General features: G+C 37.5%; 1 protein-coding gene across 6 annotated transcripts in view; it reads right to left on the minus strand.

Moving 5' to 3' along the window:
- The window catches only part of DLG2 (discs large MAGUK scaffold protein 2), an 895217-nt gene that overhangs the window by 205329 nt on the left and 667432 nt on the right, over positions 1-22456 (minus strand). For all 6 annotated transcript variants that reach the window (XM_082046221.1, XM_082046225.1, XM_082046223.1 and 3 more), the window contains one exon: positions 8866-8968. In XM_082046221.1, the coding sequence (XP_081902347.1) occupies positions 8866-8968 (103 nt within the window). The remainder of the gene's footprint in view (positions 1-8865; positions 8969-22456) is intronic.

Here is a 22456-nt window from a genome sequence, read left to right on the forward strand (position 1 = left end):
ATTGTGAAATTTCATCCAGTTTATGGAGTGTTTTCTACTTTCAGTCATGTCTCTAAATGAAGTAATCCACCTGAAGCCAGAGAAAGCCAGGTTTCTAGTGAGCTTGTGAACTTTATTAAAAGAAAATACGTTAAACTCTTTGGATAAAAAGCATTTTCCTGAAGAGTCTTCAGTATCTTGAATAGCCCAATCACCCAGGACCAGTTTCAAGTTATCATAATAGCGTCTAAACTTGTGTAAGTTATCATGAAGACTAGGAAAAGCAGCAGCAATGAAACAGGACAGACTTTTACTAACTGTAAGTAAAGAAGGAAAAACATCTGGCACTGAAGGTAACTAAAAAGCAACACAACAAAGAAAGAAACTGCATCTTTGCAAAGTGCAAAAATAAATGAGAACGAAAAGAGAACAACTTTAAAGTAAATAGATGGAAATAAATATGAGCTTCTAAATTCCTAAGTCCTAATTCTGTGATTCTGGGATATAGGAAATGATGTCACTGTGAAAGAATTAAAATACCAAAAGTGTTAGTAAAATTTATTGCTTAAAAAGTAAAAAAGAAAGTAAACACAAAATGTCTTTAGCATAGAATGTTTGGTTATTTTTTTTTTTTTTTCAGATAAAAGCACAATTAGAAATTGAATAAAAGAAAGAGAATGAGAGAAGAAAGAAACACTAAAATGAGTGCAGAAATAATTTCAAGCTTTTCTCTCAATCTGGTGCTAAAGCGCATTATCCCTGGGCTCCCCTCTGCTGTCTCCCTACCGCAGATCCCGCTCCTTCCACTACGGTGACACTCAAACATATGGTTGCAAATGTTCCTCTATTGCCAGAGATATAAGCCCAGGGTTTTAATTAAAAAGAGAAGCTATTCCTGTACTATCGCTGCAGTTACAAAATTGTTATTCCTGTTGCTGCCGAGAAATTACTAAAAGGCCAGTACACAAATCCATACATATACTTTCCATTGTTAGAAGGTCTTGTTTTCTGAAAAAGCCGTTATGTAAGGAAAAAACCATGGGTGAAATAGATTTCCGTTTAGTGAATAATAAAACAGGGAAGAAAAAGGGAAAGACTTCATAGCCTGTACTTAATGGTTAAATTAGCAGCTGCAAATGTAACAGCTGTTGCAAAAAGAAAATCAACTCTTTATTTGTATTCCCAGTGAGACTTATTCATGGTTACCTTAACAAAACAGCAAAAAGAGGAAATTACTAAACTTTAATTAATAAATTGCTGAAGAAAAGCAAGTAATAATCTCTAGCATGAGGATTTAACAGATACACTTTTTTTGTGTCTGTATAAATATAATAAAGCAAAGAAGGTTGTATATCAACAATAAAAAACTAAACAGGACCTGCGCTATAAATGGAGCTCAAAACCCCCCCCCGCAGAACTTAATGTTATCACATTTAAAATTAAAACTAGAAAAGACAGGTTTTAAAAGGAAATAATGCTTTTCCTGAACAATTTCCTACAGTTGACATTGACAACTTTATGAAAGAATACACTATTTATAGAAATTTAAGCCTGTTGATGGAAACCGGAGCTAAATATGACTGAATTACAAAACAAGTACTCAAACCGAAACATTTATGAAAATGGGAAATGAGAAAGCTCTGGAGTGTGTAAGGAAACAGCAAACACAGTCTAGCAGACTGGGATGACTACATTAAACACAAATGAATCTGCACAAAAACATTAAGAAAATATATCAAAGCCATAACATGTTTCATGTATAATGAGTGCTCAATATTTTAGACAAAGCAAAAAAAAAAAAAAGAATTCTGCTTTTTATAAAATATTCAATGTTGGATGAGTTACACTATGTAACTCTACTGGGAGTGTGATTTTTAAATTTAACAGAGGAAATAAAATATAACCTATTATGTCTTAGGAAAGTCTCACAAAGACCTCTCTTTAAAAGAACACTTATAATCCCTGGTGCTTCTCCAGCTGTGGCATCTGAAGAGCCCTAGAAATACCTGTCCATGCTGGGGCAATGCCCAATACACAGGCAGAGTCACTTGGGGACTGGAGTTAATCTGCAGTAGAGTGGTGAGGGCAGCCCAGGCAAACAGAAAGAAAACACTGGGATAAGAGAAAATAACTTGAAAGTGGATCAGGAGATTTTTAAACTGTATTTTTCATTTTAAACACCATTTGTGGTAGGTTTGTGGTTTCGTGATTTTGGTTTTTTTTTTTTTTACTTCACCTAAATATAGTGTAAAGCTTGTAATGAAATAATGAAATTATAAAGCTGAAGACTTTACTCCAACATTGTAAAAATAAAAGCAGTGTATTCTAAATAGTATGCAGCAAAGCTATACCTGAAGTCAGTATCTGACATGGCCAGACAAGTGGGGTACTCTCTTGGCAACTGCATTTGTCTTGAGGGAACCATAGTTACTATATCAAAATGACAACATCTAACCATGCACTTTAACTGCTGACATAACCTGAAGTACTCAAGGATTAGTTTAAGTGGCAGAATTTTAGTTTTGAGCACACAAATATAACATGGTATGATTTGGTACATTTCACGAAGTTATGTATTACAGTCACAAAATACTGTTTAGCATCTTAATTTATATAGAAATCTTTGCAACAAAGAGGGAATTTGTTGCTTAGGGAACTGCTGCACTTCTGTTAGAGCAAAACATGTTAAAATTATTAGAAGAAGGAGAATATTACTTTATCATCTGCAGCCTGGCTAACCTCTTCAGTGGGCACCTGATGGACAAGCAAGGGAGGCATAGGCCTGACATTTAATCTGCTGGAGGAAACAGTTTACTATTCTGAAACTTGGTACAAAAACTTTCTGAGTGATTAAAGAAACACTAGAGTTAGGGGTGTCACTGTAAAAAGAGGGGTAAAATCAAGAGAAAATAAAAACCCACAGCCTTTGACATTGCTATCTGAATGAGACTGCAGTCCTTGTCTCCTACATAGGAGAACTTTGGTGCATTATCAACTATTATGCATAAATTAGGATCTGGAAAAAAAAACAAACAAACAAAAACCCAACAAACTTCTCTGGTTTTGGAACACAGGAAAATAAAATATACTACCATAATGTTGAGCTTCCTCATTTCTATCACTCCTTCCTCCTCAATTTTCCTAATTTAAAAACATGCACTGAACTTCTCAACAAAATTCAATCCCTGAACTTCAGCAGGACAATCTATGAAACATACCTCTAAACTGGTTGTTGATTTTATTAATCTTTAGAGTGGTGATATTTTCCAGCTGAGAACAAGGAGAGGATTTTTCAGCCCCCTCTGGTCAGTAGGACAGGATTCAGTGCAAATACCACTGTGCTTTGTCCTGCTCTTTCTTCTCCCTAAGCTGTTGGCCACTGTTGGAAACAAGATCCTCAGCAAATGGCCTTTGGTCAGATCCAGCTTGGCCATCCCAAGATTATGTTATATTCTTTAATACACATGCATGAAATACAACCTTAACAACTTGCATTCTTTGGCAATTGGATACTGGGGCTCCAGATGAAAGTCATCTGCTGTAATGCAACTTTATACAAGTAATTAAGCTACATTGATTTTCGACAGCTGGGAGTAGGAGCCTTTAACATGAGTATTCACATTTCAAAGTATAGAAGTGACCTAGACAAAGATGAATAAATACAATTATTTATTCTTCCCATATATTTTTAATCTACCTTATTCCTGCAGCATCTGGAAAAGTTAAACATCTGAACCAGGAATATATGCGATTGTTGTACCAAAACAGGAGACAAGTTTTTGTATTTTGAGACAGGAATTGGGAATGAAATGGGGAAAAGACCTAAAAAGTATCCATGAGTGCTCAGGGAGAGACCTGTAAAAGCAATCCCTGGATTTCTACTCTGAAATTTTAAAAAGAGCCGATCTCATGCACTAGTAGGTCAGACAAGCATATAAGACAAGGAGCATATTTTTATAAAAGCTGACGCTGGTTATGAACATTGGGTCTGTTGCAACTCGCTTTGTGAGCCTCTCAGATTCAGGAAGGAAAGAACTAAAAAGTAAATTTATTGCCGTAGCTGCCATGAGATCCTTAGAACTAGTAGGTGCAGCTCTCTAATAATTTCCTGAGCTAACATCTGCAAAGAAAGACACTGTCTGTCACAGTGTCTGTCCGATACTCTGACTAAATCTCAGCTACTCACTGCACAGCAGGTGCAGAGCCCCCGAGCATGCAGCGAACAGCTAATTCAAAAGGTGATAAAGCAGAAATCTCGCTGCAACCACTTTTTGACCTCTTCATTGTCAGCTGGCCTAATCAAACTGTAATCAATAAATGTTCTCCCTCTATGCAAGCTGTTAAGAAAGGAAGTTAATTGGCTAGCTGTAAAGATTTAAAGCACATGGAAGTTTGGGGTGGTTTTAACAGTTTTTCAGGGATATTGTGAGGGAAGAGCTGCAGAGACACTGCAATGCAGCACCACGGAGCTCGCAGACCACTGACACCGAGTGCTGTGAAAAAATCTTAGGGCTAAGTTCTACCTTTTCATGCTGCCACAGGGGGAACAAGAGCATTAGAGACTAAAATGTGCAATAAAGCTTTTGAGCAGCTTCTTTGGGAGCCCAGCATTCTGTCTCGCCCCACTCCCAAGCTGTGTCTTTCAGGACAAATTGTTGTTATTTCAGTGAAAGTTCACTTTCCATTCAAAATGTATTTTGATTTCACTGAAAAAAAGGTTTTGGTTTGTTTGTTTTGGTTTGGTTTGATTTTTTTGTTTGTTTGTTCTCTTAACTCCTTCCATACTGGGCTGTAAGTTACAACTGTCACCATTAAAATCAAAGTACGTCCTGCATAAAAACCTGGAAGCGTAAAGTGTTTCCCTATGTTTTATACATTTCCCATTTTATTTTCTAATTTATTACTTAATGAGGACCTGCTGTTCCAACCTAAGTTTGTTTTCCAGGCTCAGGTTTTTATTTTGTAGAAGAGAAGGGCCTACTCACTGGCTCCATATTTATATAATGTTTTAAAAGAGATCTGAGGTTGCTAAGCTGGGAGGAGAGTTAAAACACTTCCAAGAATATTAAAGATTGGAGAGCAAAGCTAAATATAAGTGATCGGTTCCTCTTCTAATTTTGTTCTAAGTAGGTTTCGGTCTTTAAATCCTCTTTAATTTCATTTCAGCCATGTGCAGAAGATTTGAGCAGCACATGAATATAAAAAGTCATCTTTCTGAAGCCTGCAGGATGGCGAGCGTGCTTTGAACACACACGCATAACCCTCCATATGAACTACACCTCCTGTGATTGTTAGAGATCATGATGCTTAACATTAGTTGACCTCCATTTACACAATACACGTGTACATAAGATACAGTACACAGGTTATTTTCAGTTTTTAAAATAAAAGGAATTACTCAAAAAGCCCAGGGTTATGGCCATTGTTCCTAAAGGTATAAACATATACTCCCATTGTTGAGTTCTGATTTTTTAATCTCTGTGATTCATTTTCCTCTTGCTCCTAAAAATATTTCCATATTTCTGTCCACAGAATTTGCATTTTTGTTTGGACTTTCATACCTCTTTTTTTCTCTTCTATTTCTCAGAGGGATGAGGGAAGCAAAGATGGTGAGTGGACGTGAGGAAAACGGACTGAAGAGTAGAAGAGCTGAGGAGTTGTTCTCAGTTCTCCATACCATCCCTTATGATTTAATATTTCCATTCAGCTTCTCATTAAATTGCTGCTTGTACCTTCCATTCTCCCTTTGTTCACTGTATCTGTGCACTTTTAGGGAATTTTCTGCTATTTCCAAGACAGCTTTCAAGCGAGGGACAGGCAGCGTGGTTCAGATAAGCACCATCACCAGCCACAAGTCTGAGAGCATTTCAAACACGCTGTGATGACATTCCATTTTACCTGAGCTAGTCTCTGCATTTGTATATTCCATACATGATGAGAAAACAAAGTGTCATGATATCAAGAGGAAAAACTATTCAAGTTGATGGCAAGCACTATATACATATATATATATTTTTTTTTTTGTAGAAGTTGCCATTCTTATGGATTTGCTGCCCAGGCTATACACGTAAATGTGAGGGGAGTTCATATGAGGCTTAGATGAACTTTTGACTGTTTGAAACAAGGAAACGGAAGTTTAAACTTTGAAAGCTGTTTCTATAGTAGTCACCTCATTTTCTCCCCACAGCAAAGTATATTATTTCATTTTCGAGACATTGCCAAGATATGTGTGCTGTAAGCTTTCGTTTACCACATAAAAACTAAATTAGTGGAACTTGAGCTTTTTCTACTCACAGTCTTAATTGCTAAACATCAGCTGGCTTATAGTATTGACTGGTACTTATCATCACTTAATACCTGAAATATCAATAGCTAAATGTTTCATTGAATGCATTTGTTTGAAACAACATCTAAAGGCTTAATAAACTGTAAAACATTAAAAAAAAAAGGTATTGGTTAGCATTTGCAGTGGTTATTCTTGGATCTCCCCAGGAAAACTAAAGCTGTAATACCAACAACTCGTAACTTCCAGTATGAAAATGGAAAACTCAAGCTACAAGCCCACTTTGCTTATATACTTTACTAGTTTTGGAAGCATTTTAAAGTGAGGAGTCCCTGAGGAAAGCACAACTGTACAGTTTTAAGACTGTGTTTTATGACTATGTTCCAATATACGCTTCAAGATGAAGTATGGTAAATAAGAGATCAGGTATAAATTGCAGAGAAAGGACAAAAAAGAGTTGTGCAGGATCTTCAGAATAAGATAAGTATTTATGCTGACATAGAGTGTGTTTATCTTTCTGTGTGACCTGTAAATTCTTAAATAATTCTCTGGGAAGGTTATTTAAGCAACTGTTTTAAATCTACTTCATTTTTGTTTTTTTTTTTTTTTTTTCCCATTAGGGATTTTTTAAAGAAAGAAATACTTCATTTCACATCTGTATTTACACAGTTTGTGTCAGATTAAATACTCCATCAGTAAGATAACACAAATGTAATACTACTATCTGAAAATATTCAATCATTTCCTATAATAAGGATAACTTTTGGGCCTGTTCTTCACTAGGTACTCTCTTTGGTGTGTCTTGAATGATTTGGATGAAACAGAGAACTGGCTGTGCTTCACTGACAACAGCCAGGACTAGTCTGCCCTCAACACGGATTTTGGTGAACGAAGCAGCATTATTAGAAAAATAAAATAAATATGCAATATAATATTTGATGGATATTATCAGCATCATTTGAACTGCATGTTCACCAAAACTGAATTTGACATATTGCAGAGCTAGTGAAATGCATGAGAAAAGTATGTCAACTAAAAGTTCAAATATAATGGGAAAAGTCTGTCAAGAGATGTATTTTGCTGTGCATTAACAATGACATAGAACAACTCTGAAATGCCAGTGATTGCTACAAGTACTCAGACGCCATGGTGATAATTGCAGTAGAAAATCACCAGACAGCAAATGACACTGCTGGAACTAATGGGAACATGGTTTTATTCAGAATCCAGTGTGGATAGCTATCTGTAATGGAATTGCTTTTCAATACTTTTTATTTGAAATCACTGATTATTGCTTATGCATTTTTATATTAATATGTTCCATTTATTTAACTAAAAATAGATACTTGCAATTTCATTTGCTCTAATCTGCCCATTTCTTAGAATGGTCTAATTTATTCTGCTTGGTGACTCAAGTGTGGATAAACCAATAAATGGATGCATGATACCAGATCTGAAGCACAATTGTATGTTTGACTAAAATACCAGCTGTTTTTCTCTTTGTGTGCCATCAGAAGGATCCAGAGAAACAAAAGAAGGTATCATGCTGGATAAATTTTGGCACTACTAATTAATCTCCACAGTGTCTCTGAAAAAACTGACTAGTTGAACCTGTTATTAGAGCTGTTCTGTTTCACCTGAGACCTACATGTGTCCTAGGCTGGGCTCAATCCGGCAGAATCAACAACTTGTGTTGACAGGTCATAGCAGGACTTGTGAATTGGACTGGAACAGTTTACTGAAAACTGATAAAATGGTGCCACCAAGTCTTCCCAGACACCTGTGGTTGCCGAATTCACTTGGAAAGAGTTTTGAAGTAACAGCTACTGCAGTGGAAAACCATCTTTATTTCCTATCAGAAAGTAATATTCCTTCATTAATTCCTTGAGAGCCTCAAACAGGAAAAAAAATAGTTCATGGACAATGGGAAGGAGTTCTATCACTTAACTCTGGACTCATAACATCCATCAATGTCTTCTTCTTCCCACTGAAACTAGCTTAAGCTCTAGAAGTCTAAATATCAAGTACCAAAAGGTGGATGAGATACATCCCACCCTAAATGTCTGATATTTTGCTGAATTTCCTGTTGATGCTTTTATTTAGAAAGCCATCATTTTCCCTAATAAGTACTTGTTATCTGGTGCTAATTGCCCTGGAGGTACGAGGACACTCATCCAAAAGTAATAATGGGAAACTCTATGCATTTGGCAGGAAGCATTTATCTTTGTTTAAATCTGATCTGACTTTCTGAAGCAAATTCAGATCTTCCTGGCATTTCTCTTCATTCTCAAACTGTCTTTTGCACTGTCTCCAGAAGGAGAACAGAAAAGAATGTAGATTAAGCAATAATGAAAATAGAATGATTAACTAAGTTTTGATGACTGTCTTATTCTATGCACATCTAAAGTTATTTCTTATAGTTGCATAAGCTACTATGTAAGACAAAAATACAGCCATAGAATTGCCCCTTGAAATTTCATTCCAGATGACTTCTGACGATAGCTGGGAAAAACACTATCTAGAGTAGCCTCATCCTGTTAAATGGGTGGCTTTAAAACACTTAATCTTTTACCATATGCCTTTAAGTGTATTATTTTGCTTACCCTCCGGCTGGTATTGTGCTATGATTGTTACCGTCTGCCCTGCTCCTTTCAGCGCAGCCGCAGCCTGCTCATGGGTAGCACCTCGAAGATCAATGCCGTTCACCTACAGAAGGGATGCAAACAACAACAGGTCTGAGTAGTTCAACATTAGACAGAAAAACAGAGGTGTTTTCATTTTTTTTTTAATAAATATATATATATTAATATCTTATGGATGTAAAGGGAAATTACAAAGTCCAAAAGTCTGAGAAAATGTTACCTGTGACTGGCCATGAGGATCTGCACTAATACTGGACGCTGTAGTTTATGTACACTTATCTATGTTTATTCTCTGACCACTGCTTTTGGGGGGTTTCCTTCTCTACTGAGTTTACATTTTTGGTAATTTCTTCATCAATCAATTTCATTTTATATCTAAAAATGAAATGATAAATTTTCTGTGGTGCTTGAAGGTCAGTGTCAAATACCATGGGCAAGAAAACTGCACCTTCAGCCAGACTCCGCAAGCCCAGTCTGTAGCATCAGGGGAACCTTGAGGTATACAGGGCATCTCTAACAAAAACTGCTAGTTAGAGAACTTCCAGATCAGAAACACCATTTACCATTTTGTTTTCATGCAGCCCCTCCTTTTATTGCCTAGAAATAACCCTGTATCTTGCACATCACAGCAACAGAGTCTCTGCCAGGTACATCTGTGCCACCTCTGGCTGTTGGACACTGAAAGGTCTCTCCATGGAGTTCCTCTGACCTGATGATCATTTTTGGTTGCAAAAGCAGTGGAAGTGGAACAGAGTAGGGAACCACCTATGAAATTCATGGACAGCTTCAGATCTCTTTTGATCTGCAGTTGTGACATTCAATGTTTTGTCAACAACATCCCCAGAAACAGGCACTATTTGTATATAGAGTTATTAACTGTTCCAGTAATTTGAATCTTGCTTTTCGGCAGGAGTGTTACTGTCTGACTTTATTGAAGCATGTGAGGTTTCGTTGATTTATTTTTTTATTTGACTTTCCTCCTCACTTCTAAATGTTTCACCTTCATAATATTTCAGTGAAGTACAGGAAAATTGTGACACATAAACAGCCTCAGCAGGACAGAAATCCATTTCTGATTGTTCAAGAAAATAAAGGAATAAAGTAAGGAAATAAAGGGTGAGCAGAAGTGAGAGAACAATGCCATAGATTTCACAGACAAGCAGGCCAAAACACAGACCTCAAATTCTCAGCAACAGCAAGATTCTTTGTGTTTATTTTTATCAAGTACTAACACAAGATGGATAAGCACAAATTGAAAATATGGATTTTATTTTATTTAAATGTTAACAACTTTTTAAGCCTTATTAAAATAAATTTTGATTCCATAGGACTTCACAAATAATGTATTGAATCCATTATGAATACATCTATTTTGATCAAATACATTTAGAAACTGTCCCTTCTTAACTTGCCACCTTTCACCAACTTTTAGAGAATGTGATGCTTTGGGAACACAATTTTTTAGCATAGAATCATAGAATAGTTGATGTTGGAAGAGACCTTCAAAGCTCATCCAGTGCCACCCCTGCCATGAGCAGGGACATCTTCACCCAGATCAGGTTGCTCAGAGCCCCGTCCAGCCTGGCCTGGGATGTCTCCAGGGATGGGGCATCCACCACCTCTCTGGGCAACCTGGGACAGGGTTTCACCACCCTCAGTGTAAAAATTACTCCCACATTTGCATGACAAAACTATTAATCTTAGAAAAACTAATTTGTGATAGCAATAATATGAACCCCAGGAGATCTCACAGTGTCTGATGCAGAAGACTGCATGATGCTGTAGAACTGTTGACTGTACACAGAAGTGTAATTGCCTAGCTGAGGTTTCAGGTTTCTGAAAATATAATTCCATAAGAATAAAAGTTTTCCCAGTTCAACCTGTCTAGAAAAACATCTTTCTTCAATTAGGTGGTTTTGTTTTGTTTGTTTGTTTTCCTTTATGATAACGAAGGAAAAAGCGCACACCTACAGAAACATTCAAAGCAAATGTCTGTGCCAGAACTTAATGCTTTATGAGAAGAGGTATGTGGGGATCCCCATGTAGTTACAATCATACAGACAATCTGAATGTAAGCTGTGACAATAAATTGGTAATAATTCTAGTACTGCCATGTATTAGTGTCTTTGGCTCGTATATTTCAAAGCATTATATGCCGATACACTGATAACTTCTACTTTTTTTGTCACCTGAAGTGCACAAAATTCATGTTGCTTTTACAATTTTTATCTAGATTGTGTAAAGGGAAGTGAATATCTTTATTCACAAGTAATGCTCTAATGCTTCTAAAAAGAAACTCTGAGCATAGGGCAAATGTAAGATAATAAACTTCGTAATTTGTCCAACACAAGAGTTATCAGTTGTCCCATCTTCCTTTTTGGAAGAAATTGATGTAAAACTGGCTGGTGGAAGCTTTCAAAAAAAATCAGCCAAAGGTTCAAATGCTTTCATCAAAATTGTGTACTTAACCCTCAAGTATAGTGGATGGCAAGACTAACATAGACTCCTGCAAAAAACTCACTGAAATTCAGCCTAGGAACAGTGCATTCCAAGAAACAAAGGAGAGAATCAGAGTTTCAGTGCCATCAAATTTAATGTATGTTAATGCACAACACTATAATGTTAAGTAATGACCTGACCACACTAGGATGCCAGAATAATGATCACCCTCTTGAAGATGCAACAGCCACACAATAAAACCAAACAATCATGGCCAAATAAGTTGGTAGAAGTCTGTTTGCATGCTATTTAGCTCACCAATACCTGACAAGATCTCACTGCAGAATAATAGATGTTAAACTTAGGAAGGACTTGTAACTTGTCTGACTCGCTAATGAACAAGAAGAATAGATGGTAACTTGATTTCTGGGTATTATTTCCCAATATGTAAAAGAAAATGTAATCAAGTCCCAAAACTTCTAGTTAAAAAAGCATATTCAAGTAGCTTGCTGAAAGATACTATTAATATACACATTTTAATCAAATTCTTACCTTCAGGCCAAAATGAACATGTGTTTTGGAAGAAGTAAAACAAATACTCTGTCTTGCCTCTTCCTCCAAAACAGTGTTTGAATTATAACAATTGTGTACAGTGATATTTTTCCCTGACATGATTACCTTGCAAATTGTTAAATTTGATTTTGATTACCACTTCAATGGATTTAATGTTGTTTGTTTGTTTATGTTAAGAACAGAAAAATGTTTCCAGAAAAAATTGCAAGTGTTTGCAGGAAAGTTTAATACTTTTTTTTTACCCTATTAAATACGCTGACTTCCTTTAAGAAGTGTTACACAATAAGCAAAGTAGCCCTGCTGTTTTGAGCTTGACTGCACAATCCTAATGTCTTGGCCCAGAATGAACTTAACTGCACAATTTGTGATGCCTAACTCTAAAATGAATTTGACATAATGGAAATAAGAAGAGCCTCCAGCTTATGCAAAAGTCTGTCTCTTCTACATGCTGTAGCAAAAAGCAGTTAGCTTACGAAGAGAAGACTGAGAAAAAGATGCAATTATAGTTCATAGTAACTATAGTAATTGCCTTTGCAGTCATTGACTCAAAGTAAAGTGTGATCTACTTCATTAAATACTGAATTATAGTCTAAATGAAAAGGAAATATAAGATTTCTATTTTTCATAGATCAAATTCTTCTAAAATTGGAAGAGTTATATTCCCTTTCAAATATCTGAACAGCCCCTATTAGTAAAAATTGGTTCAATTTGGAACAGAGCATTTTAAAAACTTACTACAGTCTGGCTGTCTTCTGTTAGACTGCTTGAGTATGATTCATATGTAGCTTGTTCAAATAGAGGCTGGCAAAATAATGTTTTATTTAGCCATTTATTTATTTAAGCCACTTTATTTTGTCTTTGTACAGTGATTAAATGAACACTTGGAATATCTTGTGGAATGGGAAAAGAAAAGAAAAATACATCCCTTCTCTGGGGAGAAAACATAAAGGATTTATTTTCATTTCTTCTTTGAATTGTCACTGATATAGTGAATTTATACAGTAAATTAAAAGGTGGTGATGAAATGGCACCTTTTCACCATGGGAAAAAAATACAGGAGATTTATTAAATTCTGGCTGAGTTATTTTCTTTGTTGAACTCATAAAATTAGAGCTTTTGGTGTCTGAAAAAAGCAAACAGAAGTTTGAATAAAGACAGCTCTCTACAACTAATATTGCCATTGTATGCATTAAGAGAAGATACAAAGAAGCCTAGTTGTCTGTCTTAACTTTGCATGTCAACTTAAGTAAACTCAAGCACATTAAAAAGGGACGAGGAAAGCTGAAACGTTCTCTGGCAGTCCTGCTTAGTCATTAGAAATGGAATATATAGCACTGACCCTTAGGTGATGGAAATACAGTGTTCCAGCAAGAGGGGGAACATTGGAAAAACACACATGAGGGATAACCTGCCTTGAGCACATCTGAGGAAAACTTTCCTGCCAACCAGGTGACATAATCATTGTGCACGATGGCCCACTCGACTCTGATGACTGACACACTTCAATGAAAATACATGAACTAGTAAGTTTGCAGATGACACCAAACTGGGTGGGAGTGTTGGTGTGCTGGAGTGTAGGAAGGCCATACAGAGGGATCTGGACTGGCCGGATCATTGGGCTGAGGCCAATTGTATGAGGTTCAACCAGGCCAAGTGCCGGGTCCTGCACTTGGGTCACAACAACCCCAGGCAGCGCTACAGGCTGGGGAAGAGTGGCTGGAAAGTGCCTGGAGGAAAAGGACCTGGGGGTGTTGAGCAACAGTGACTGAACATGAGCCAGCAGTGTGCCCAGGTGGCCAACAAGGACAACAGCATCCTGGCTTGAATCAGGAATAGTGTGGCCAGCAGGACAGTGATTGTGCTACTGTACTCGGCACTGGTGAGGCTAAACCTTGAATCCTGTGTTCAGGCTTGGGTCCCTAATCATAAGAAGGACATTGAGGTGCTGGAGTGACTTCAGACAAGGGTGATGAAGCTGGAGAAGGAGCTGGAGTACAAGTGTGATGGGAGCGGCTGAGGGACCTGGGGCTGTTCAGCCTGGAGAAAAGGAGGCTGAGGGGAGACCTTATCACTGTCTGCAACTACCTGAAAGGAGGTTGTAGCATGGAGGGTGTTGGTCTCTTCTCCCAAGTAACAAGTGATAGGACAAGAGGAAATGGCCTCAAGTTGCACCAGTGGAGGTTTAGATTGGATATTAGGAAAAAATTCTTCCCAGAAAGGGTTTTCAGGCATTGGTACAGGCTGCCCAGAGAAGTGGTGGAGTCACCATCCCTGGAGGGATTTGAAAGATGTGTAGATGAGGTTCTTAGGGGCATGGTTTAGAGCTAGAGTTAGTTAGGTTATGGTTGGGCTCAATGATCCTGAGGGTTTCTTCCAACTGAAATGTTTCTATGATTCTATGAATTCTAAGAAGCTCGTGCATGTAGCCAAACACAGACCTTGAGCAACAACCGCTTTCAGCTTAGATGGGCCATTTTTTTGCAAAGTGAAGCCCGCACATCCAGCTTGACGCTGAAGCTCTGCAGAGCCCTGCAGGAGGGAGCCGGCTGGGCTGAGAACACTCAGCACCCCTGACCACTCTGGAAACCTTGGCTGGGGGCATGGCCATGGGAAACGGCACTCCAGGGGAAAAAAAGTTAATCTAGGGGAGTTTTTTGCCTTGCTAGTGAAGAAAAAGCTTAGAAATAGAAGGAAAGGAAAAATGCACAGGTGGAAAAGAACCTTCACTCTCCAGCTAAGCCTCTTTTAAATTTTCAGGCTCGCTTTATGGCTTTTCTCTCACTTTTCTCACTTTTCCTATTCATTTCTCTGCCTACACTTCTGATCTGATAGAACTCCTTAGTTTGGCACATATAGGCAAACTGGTTATCTCATCCTGAACTCCACTGAAAACATAATAATGTGTCATGTCTGCTGTTCTCCATGCCCAGCATCCTCCTTCCCTCTTTTTCTCTTTTTATGGGCCAGCAGTTTCCATGACCTTTTCAATTTTCCCTGTCTTGCTACCTCAGAGTTATGACTTTTGCCTCTAAGAAGCTGGTCTTTATGCTCTGGTGAGCTGGGTATTCTAGAGGCAAATTCTTCTCTCTCTGGAAAACAAGAACCACAGTGGGTGTACGAGCTTTATCATTTAGTATGCCTTTTTCTGCCAGGAAGTTTAAGGAGGCAGATAAACCAGCTGGAAGAGGTATTAAAGCACTACATCTTTGAAGTAGGAAGAATATTAATATTATGTTATTGAAGAGGTGTCTTGCACACGCTGCCTTTTCCAGTAGGAATCAACAAGCTTTATGACTCACCAGACTATATGAATCATTCCACATAGTACTTGTTAAACCTATAACCATAGTCAAAGACTTATTCTTTTTAATCCGAACTGTACAGAAATTCTTCTGATAGAAAATCTGCTTCAGATTGAAGCTTTTGTGAATGATGCCAGATTGGCAAACTTTGAGACTGGAATAGTTTCACTGAAGAGTTCACTGCAGTGGCAGCTTAAGAGCCACTTCTCCTCAGTTCCATCAGAACTTAAAACCTGTTTGAACTGTGTTTGAAATAAATGATAACTTTTGAAAAGGACACATAGGTTTACTGGAGCCTGAATGAACATGAAGCTTTTTTCATTCAGATCACTAAATAGCCACCAGTTAGCTCTATTACCAACCCGGACTGGATGTGATTCAGCAACTATGAAGAGATCAATGGCATTTTGTTTCATTGCTAAATGGTAAAGTTGAGACAGAGGCACATGTGTAGTCTTTTCATATTAAGACAACTTGTATTACCAGTGAAAAATATGAGTACAGTGCTAGCTAGTAACACAGGCCAATATTTATCGACCAGTTCTTACATAGATATAAATATAATTTTCATTAATTCTAATACATAAAACACTCATCCACCAAACACGATACTTAGTAAGTAAGAATATTCATTTATGTAATAATGCAGAGCTCATCATTAGTTCTTAAATTCAAATCCAGTTGCTGCTTTTTTACCTGCCTTCCCCATGTGGTCAAACACCCATACATTTCTGCCACCTCTAATCTCCTGGATCTCGCTACATCGTCATCTTCACGTCTTTACACATTCCTTCTCCTTTGCAGTTCCTCCTGTCTTCCTACTCCAAACTGATAAGATATCAAACTGTTCCTCCTCCCTCCTACAGCTTTTACTTTACACGACTGTTACTTCCATTCACTTTCCTGCCTTTCTGAAATAATCCTCATTCTCCTAAATTCTTTTTTTTAGCATTTGGATTTCCCTGTCTCCTGCTCTCATCCTGGGTCATTCACAAATCCCCCTCTTAGCAGCATTTATTCCAAATACTTTGGCTTCAACACAGTTCTAAAAGGTATTTTTCCTTCCAGCACATGTATATAGCTAAACTACCATTGATCGGTTTTCCTCAAAATGCTGCAGGCTTCTTGTTTCACATTTGAATTTCAAAGGATGGTGTAAGCAGAAATAATTATTGCCATTCTTCTGCTTCTGAAATGAAGGTTTCCATTTGAACAAGTGCCTTATAACTCAAAGATGATAAGAACTTAATTGCATCTAAAGCCAATAAGCAATTGGTACTCAGGAAATGAAATAGCAAGTTAAAACAATTCTAGGGGCTGCTTAGAGACAGAAGGGCTTTGGTGATTTGTCTGACGCCAAGCACGGAGTTAGCAGTGAATTCAAAAACTGAAATCCTTGCCTTGATCTCTACCTGATAGGTTTTTCCATAGTTCCATGACCACAGAATATGGCAATGTGGCCTGGAGAGGTGAAATGGGCATTGGCTTGTGTCACAGCAAATCTACACTGAATTCAGTCCAGTGACCATGGGGCAACGTATCAATGGTTGAATGGCAGCTGACGGGGATCCTTAACTCAAGATGAAGTGTTCAGTATTCACATTTTACATTAAAACTACCTGAGTCACAACATTCATAGTTTCTTTGTGGCTCTACCAATTAGGATTATGTGACACAGACACCTGGAATAGATGATGCTCCATGCTCTCAAATAAAGTATGTTTTTTAAAACCAATGGAAAGGAAATAGCTTTTGTATTCTATAAGTACTTTTGCTTGCTCAGATAAAGGCATATCTATCTTGTGATCTATTTTGTGGGGGTTTTTTGGTTTGTTTGTTTATTGTTTTTCAAAAATATGTCCAAAATCTCCCCCAACAAATTATTGCAGATACCCCTCAAATACTTTGTTTAATGGATGGCCAGTTTCTATTATTTTGCATTTCATGTCATGCAACAATTTTTTTAATCACTCAGGAACCCAAAACTTACTGGGCAGTAGAGCAGAATGGTGGCTGGAATCTAACTGAAGTACAAGACAACAGTCCAGCCGGGGGCAAATCTCTGAATGAATAAAACTTGGGAATTTAGCCATTTTTTTCCAGTGGTAGCAGTTTGGCTTTCAAATGTGTGGTTTTATTTTCCCTTCATTATGATGCTGACAGTAAGGATCACTGAGGGTTGCAAACCTTGCTCCAAGTCTTCACTGTATCAAATGTGACATAATTCTGTTGGACAGTCTTCAACAAAAATTTGCTAAATCAGAATGTTTGAACCAATTGTGAACTCCTCCTTAAACTATTAGGAGCTGAAGAGCAATCAATCTGGCATCAGATCATTTCTACCCGTTGAGGCAATTGTAAAATGAATGTTTCAGAAGCAACTGATGATTTCATCACAGCAAAAATACACAGTGTCTAGTCTAGGTCTATTTACTAGCTTTGCATGACACAAAACTGACAGGTCTGATAGCTAACACTGCTTGGCAAAAAGAACATACCTTATTCATGAGGACTGTTAGTATAACCTATTAGGTTCTGATCATGTGCTTGGTGTTAATTTAGAAAATGGTTGCTGCGTCAAGGCAATTACAGTATATGTTACAGATTGCAGAAATATGGGAGCAGGGGGGGAGTGAGAGAGAGAAATCCAGCTGGAAGACAGATGCCTAGATTAACAGAAGACAAAAGGGAGCTCTATAGTCACCAACGTACATAGTTATCCAGCATACACAGGTGGTCATTTTTTCCCTGGAAGCTCCATTAAGCTTGTATTCTAGAAAGTAATCTGTTTTCTTTTGAAGTCCTAAACTGACAAGTCTACGAGCTTCTATGGCAATATAACCCAGCTACCCTGACTACAAAACAAGTACATCATGTTTTGAGGCTGAATATGTCTAAGTTCAACTTGTAGCCATCAGATTGTGTGTATCTATCAACAACACTGAAGAACAGTTTGCTACCAGCTGTCTTCTCCAAGGGTCTTTGTAAATGGTAGTATTTACATTGACAGAGTTTATACTTCATTAAAGTGAAATTTTGTGGTCAAGCAGGATGCTAGGGCTTTCCTGACATGGGTTCCAAATTCCAAGGCTTTATGGGAGAAAAAGATTATTTTTAGTAAATAATTTATTTAAATATATAAAAGAGTGGATTGCCAAAAGAGTAAATTTCCATTTGCACCCAGTTCCTGTTCATTTGGTGTCCCGTTGCCTTCTGTGCCTCTAAAAATCTCCTCTTGTTGTACAGGGAAGTTGCATGGGTGATTCAGTTTTGTCATGGGTAAGGTTTTTGGTTCATGCTGATGACAGCAAGTACTGAACACGTCTGCATGCATTGTAAAAGGTGTTCATCTGGAAAGGTGGAGCATGGTGCAGATTATCTCATATAAACGTAAATAGCTTGAGGACTCTTAGAGACCCACTGTCATTTCTAATGGACCCTCAAATCCCAGAACTTCCCAATGTTGTTGGAAATGTCTGAGCTTGCATTAACCCACTGTTTGCCCCGGATCTTCTCATTAGATCGTGCCAAGCCATAATCTTTGCTTTTCTCTATTTTTTGGTGTCTTGTGTCCTATCACTGTATGTTGACAGGCAGCTTACAGGAGCAGCAAGTTGCAGCAAAATAATATCTATTGATTCTTCTCCAGCCCTGTGGCTGTTGTCCTTTCGGAAATGAAATCAAGTTCGAGAATTTATTTCTAAACAATTCATAAGGGTTATTACTCCTCCTTCTGTTGTATTCTGAGAAGCTCCAAATATACTGCTTATTTCTTCAGAAGTTTTCACTGAAAAGTGGGCACGCTTCTCTATATTCCCACATATTCCTTGAGTTCTTGAAGGAAATTATGAATACTTCCTTAAGTATCTGAGGATAATTTTCGGCTGGTCTTGAAGCATCTTACTTCTCGAAGCATCAAACTTCTAACTTGGTTTTTGCCTTTGCCTGTTTTAAAGACTTACTTCTGTTTCTTCATAACTGTCCTAACTGGATGACCACTGATCATTTTTAAAGAAGACAAAGGCAAAAAATGAACCAAACATTTGAACTCTCTCAGTCTCACTTTTAAGTAGTCTTTCTTTCTTCCAACTGTTTAGGAATTTATTGCTTGGTTTTCTATTCTTATCAAATACTTCTTTGCTGCCTTTCCTAATCCTTGCTACTTACAGTCCATTTTACATCTTGTCCTTCTTACTTTGTCCCAAAACTTTACTTAGGTAAAATTTTATAAATTTATACATTTTTAGGACTTAACTTTTTAGAACTGCAGTAACTTGACTCAGCTTCCACTTTTTGAATGTTGATTACTTGAGTTTCACAACACCAAAAGGCTCTCAAGTACTGAGGTTTACTTCTTACTACACTATCGTTCCTTTTTTTGTATTTTTTTCTTAAAAGAGCAGCTACCACTTCTAAATTAGCTGTTACTTTAAAACTTGCTCCTTGTGGGATTTTCCACATCAGCTGTGAATGCACAGCAGATTGGTTTTGAAGTTCATGTTAGTTACTCTTCTGAGCTTCCTCATTCCCCTCCAGCACAAAATGATAAACTTTGCCACTACACCATATGGTCACTCAAGGGCAAGTTGTGTTTCATTCTCCCATTTTCAGGCAATTCTTCCTTACTGGTTGGAATAAAATCTGGAATTACCTGATTTATACTTGTTTTTTACATATTGCCCACCAATAAAACGTTCACAAATGTTCAGTCAGTTTGGGTGGGATCTATTGCAATAAAAGTCATGCCCAATTCTCTATAATCTGTGAAAATGAATATACATTTTTATAGCACAATGGTCATCTGACCTGTGCAAAATATCTACTTTAGGGCAAGGTAAATTATAGTCCAGAATGGGCTACATCTTTCTGTTTGCTACAGAGGGAGCCTAAGGGGTTATATGCCTTAATTTAGATTAATCCACTATTTGTTCCTATGGAGCTTAACCTACTTGCACTTCTAGCTGGTGTTATCCTATTAATATATGACAGTTCCCTTTCTCTCCGGAGATTTTCTTTTTACAGATCTATCACAAATATCACCTACCATGCAGTATTTATTGATCATTCGGATGTTTAGCAACACATTCTCCCTTGATTTTCAAACAAGTTATACTTTTTTTAAAATAGTCCAATCATGTGAATCTTTATGGACGAGTGCAGCTAAAAGCTGCAGAAGTTCACAGACTTTCCTATGTTAGAGAACAGTCACGCATTATCCACACCACCTCAGGGAAGTAAGTATATGGTCAATTCCTCTGCAAATAAGCCTTGCAAGGCAAAAGTATTATCAGTTTTAATCCTAACGCTATTACACAAGAGTGACAAACTGGTGCTCCATGCAGAAAAGGCTCCATGCCCTACAAAGATGATTGAAACATTTTCCAAGCCAGTTACAATTTCACAAAACGACAACAACAAACCACAAAAAACAAGACCCAAAAAACCTGAGATGCGAGTATTTGCCATTTTTTGTACCTTTGCAACTAGGTCACAAAACGCACTCTTTGCCCTAAGTGGTTTTACTGCTTTTACCATGAGCAAAAAGACATTTTAAATTAGGAAGCTGAAAGCTTCCCTACACTAAAGCAAGGGAAGTCAATCTGAAGGTCAGTTCTAACTGTAACAAACATAAAGCATAAATATTTGCTATAAATAAGCACAGGGTTCTTAGACTCTGTTCTACTCCATAGTAGAAACTGAGGAACATTATATTTTTCCAAATGCATATTGTATTTTTGCTACAGATGTGAGTGAGAAGGCGGGTAGGAGTTGTGTGGGAGGTACTAAGCAGAAAGAAGCATTTAAATTGTTCATAAGGGAAAGCAAACATCTCTCGAGAAATGACAGCAGGACGATGCACAGACACAAGAAAAAATCTGGTCAATATAAGAGATCACCCGCCATTTACTGGGGAGAAACTTGTATAAAAGACCAGAGACAGGACTGAAGGGAGACACTGAAATATTAATACCAGCGTTGCAAACTAGCAGTATATAATGTCATGAATCAGTGACAGAGAACCCCACAGATTACCTCTGGTACCCCTGTGCCAGTGAATAGTTGTTTGATTCTCAGAAAGTAGCTGGAGAAAAAAGATACTGTCTCTACCCACATAGGAAAACATCCTGGTACTGTGCTAGATCAAGGGGAAAATCTTACTGAATTTAGTTAACCTCATTCATCTGATTCAGGTTAAGTAGTAGGGAAAATGGAAGCACTACAAGAGTACTACCTGCATCTTCACAGTGCAGCCTGTTTGTTATCTACTCTTTTTCCTGTTGCTACTCAGCAATTACCCTTCAGGAAACTTGTTTTATTTCCTTAAGGTAACTGTGGGCTCGAAAACAAGAGGTCTCCTTTTTCTCTGGATTCTACTTTCAGGCTACCAACAATGCTTCATCCTGCCATTGTGAACCACAAGATGCTAAAGCGTTTCTCCAGGAGAATTAAATAAAACTGACACTGCTTTTATGGTCCACAATTTAATTATACTTTTCTTTGTAATGAAGAAAGCATGATGTTAGGTGAAAAAGCAAACATACATTATAAGAGCAAGCACACAGGAAATGTGAGGTTCCGTTTAAGACACCTAAATATAGACATGCACTCATGTGGTAAGTGTTTAAGCTTGAAGTCAATGGATACTCAATCAATACAGGCAATAAAGCTTACAGAGCAATTCAACTTGCTGAACACAACTCAAAGCTGGCCAGCTGAATCATTCCCCAGCCTCCATTGACATTAATGGCAACCAGACACCCAGCAAGCATGTAGGTGTCTAAACTTAAGTATCTTAATCTGATGTTTAGTCTTTTACAAAGACACAAAATTCAGTATTTTAAAAAACTAATATTCAGACGCTAATACTTGCTGTTACCTCCTTATGGCTATCAATTCACCTTAATTCTCTCTTTCACATACACTTGATGCAGTCTTATAAAAAAAATTAAAAAACTGTTTGAAAATCAATGTTATCTTAGGAGTTCAAGGAACAATATGCACTAATTATTTGTTTGTAAATTGTAAATCTGAATTCTGCTGCTGAACTTAGATGTGTAAACTAACTCTCTGTGCTTTAGGTACTGTACCTACAGATTAAGTTGCCCACTTAGCAATGAAAGTGCTTTGACGCATACAAGTTAAGACATCTAAAATAAGTAGATAAGTTTTTAAATAATTTTCATTTGAGATGGTAAACCAACAAATGTTGTGGGAATTTTGTTGCAACAGGCCCATAT

The sequence above is a fragment of the Streptopelia decaocto genome, assembly GCF_964273445.1.
Source record: "Streptopelia decaocto genome assembly, chromosome: 1".
Lineage (NCBI taxonomy): Eukaryota > Metazoa > Chordata > Aves > Columbiformes > Columbidae > Streptopelia > Streptopelia decaocto.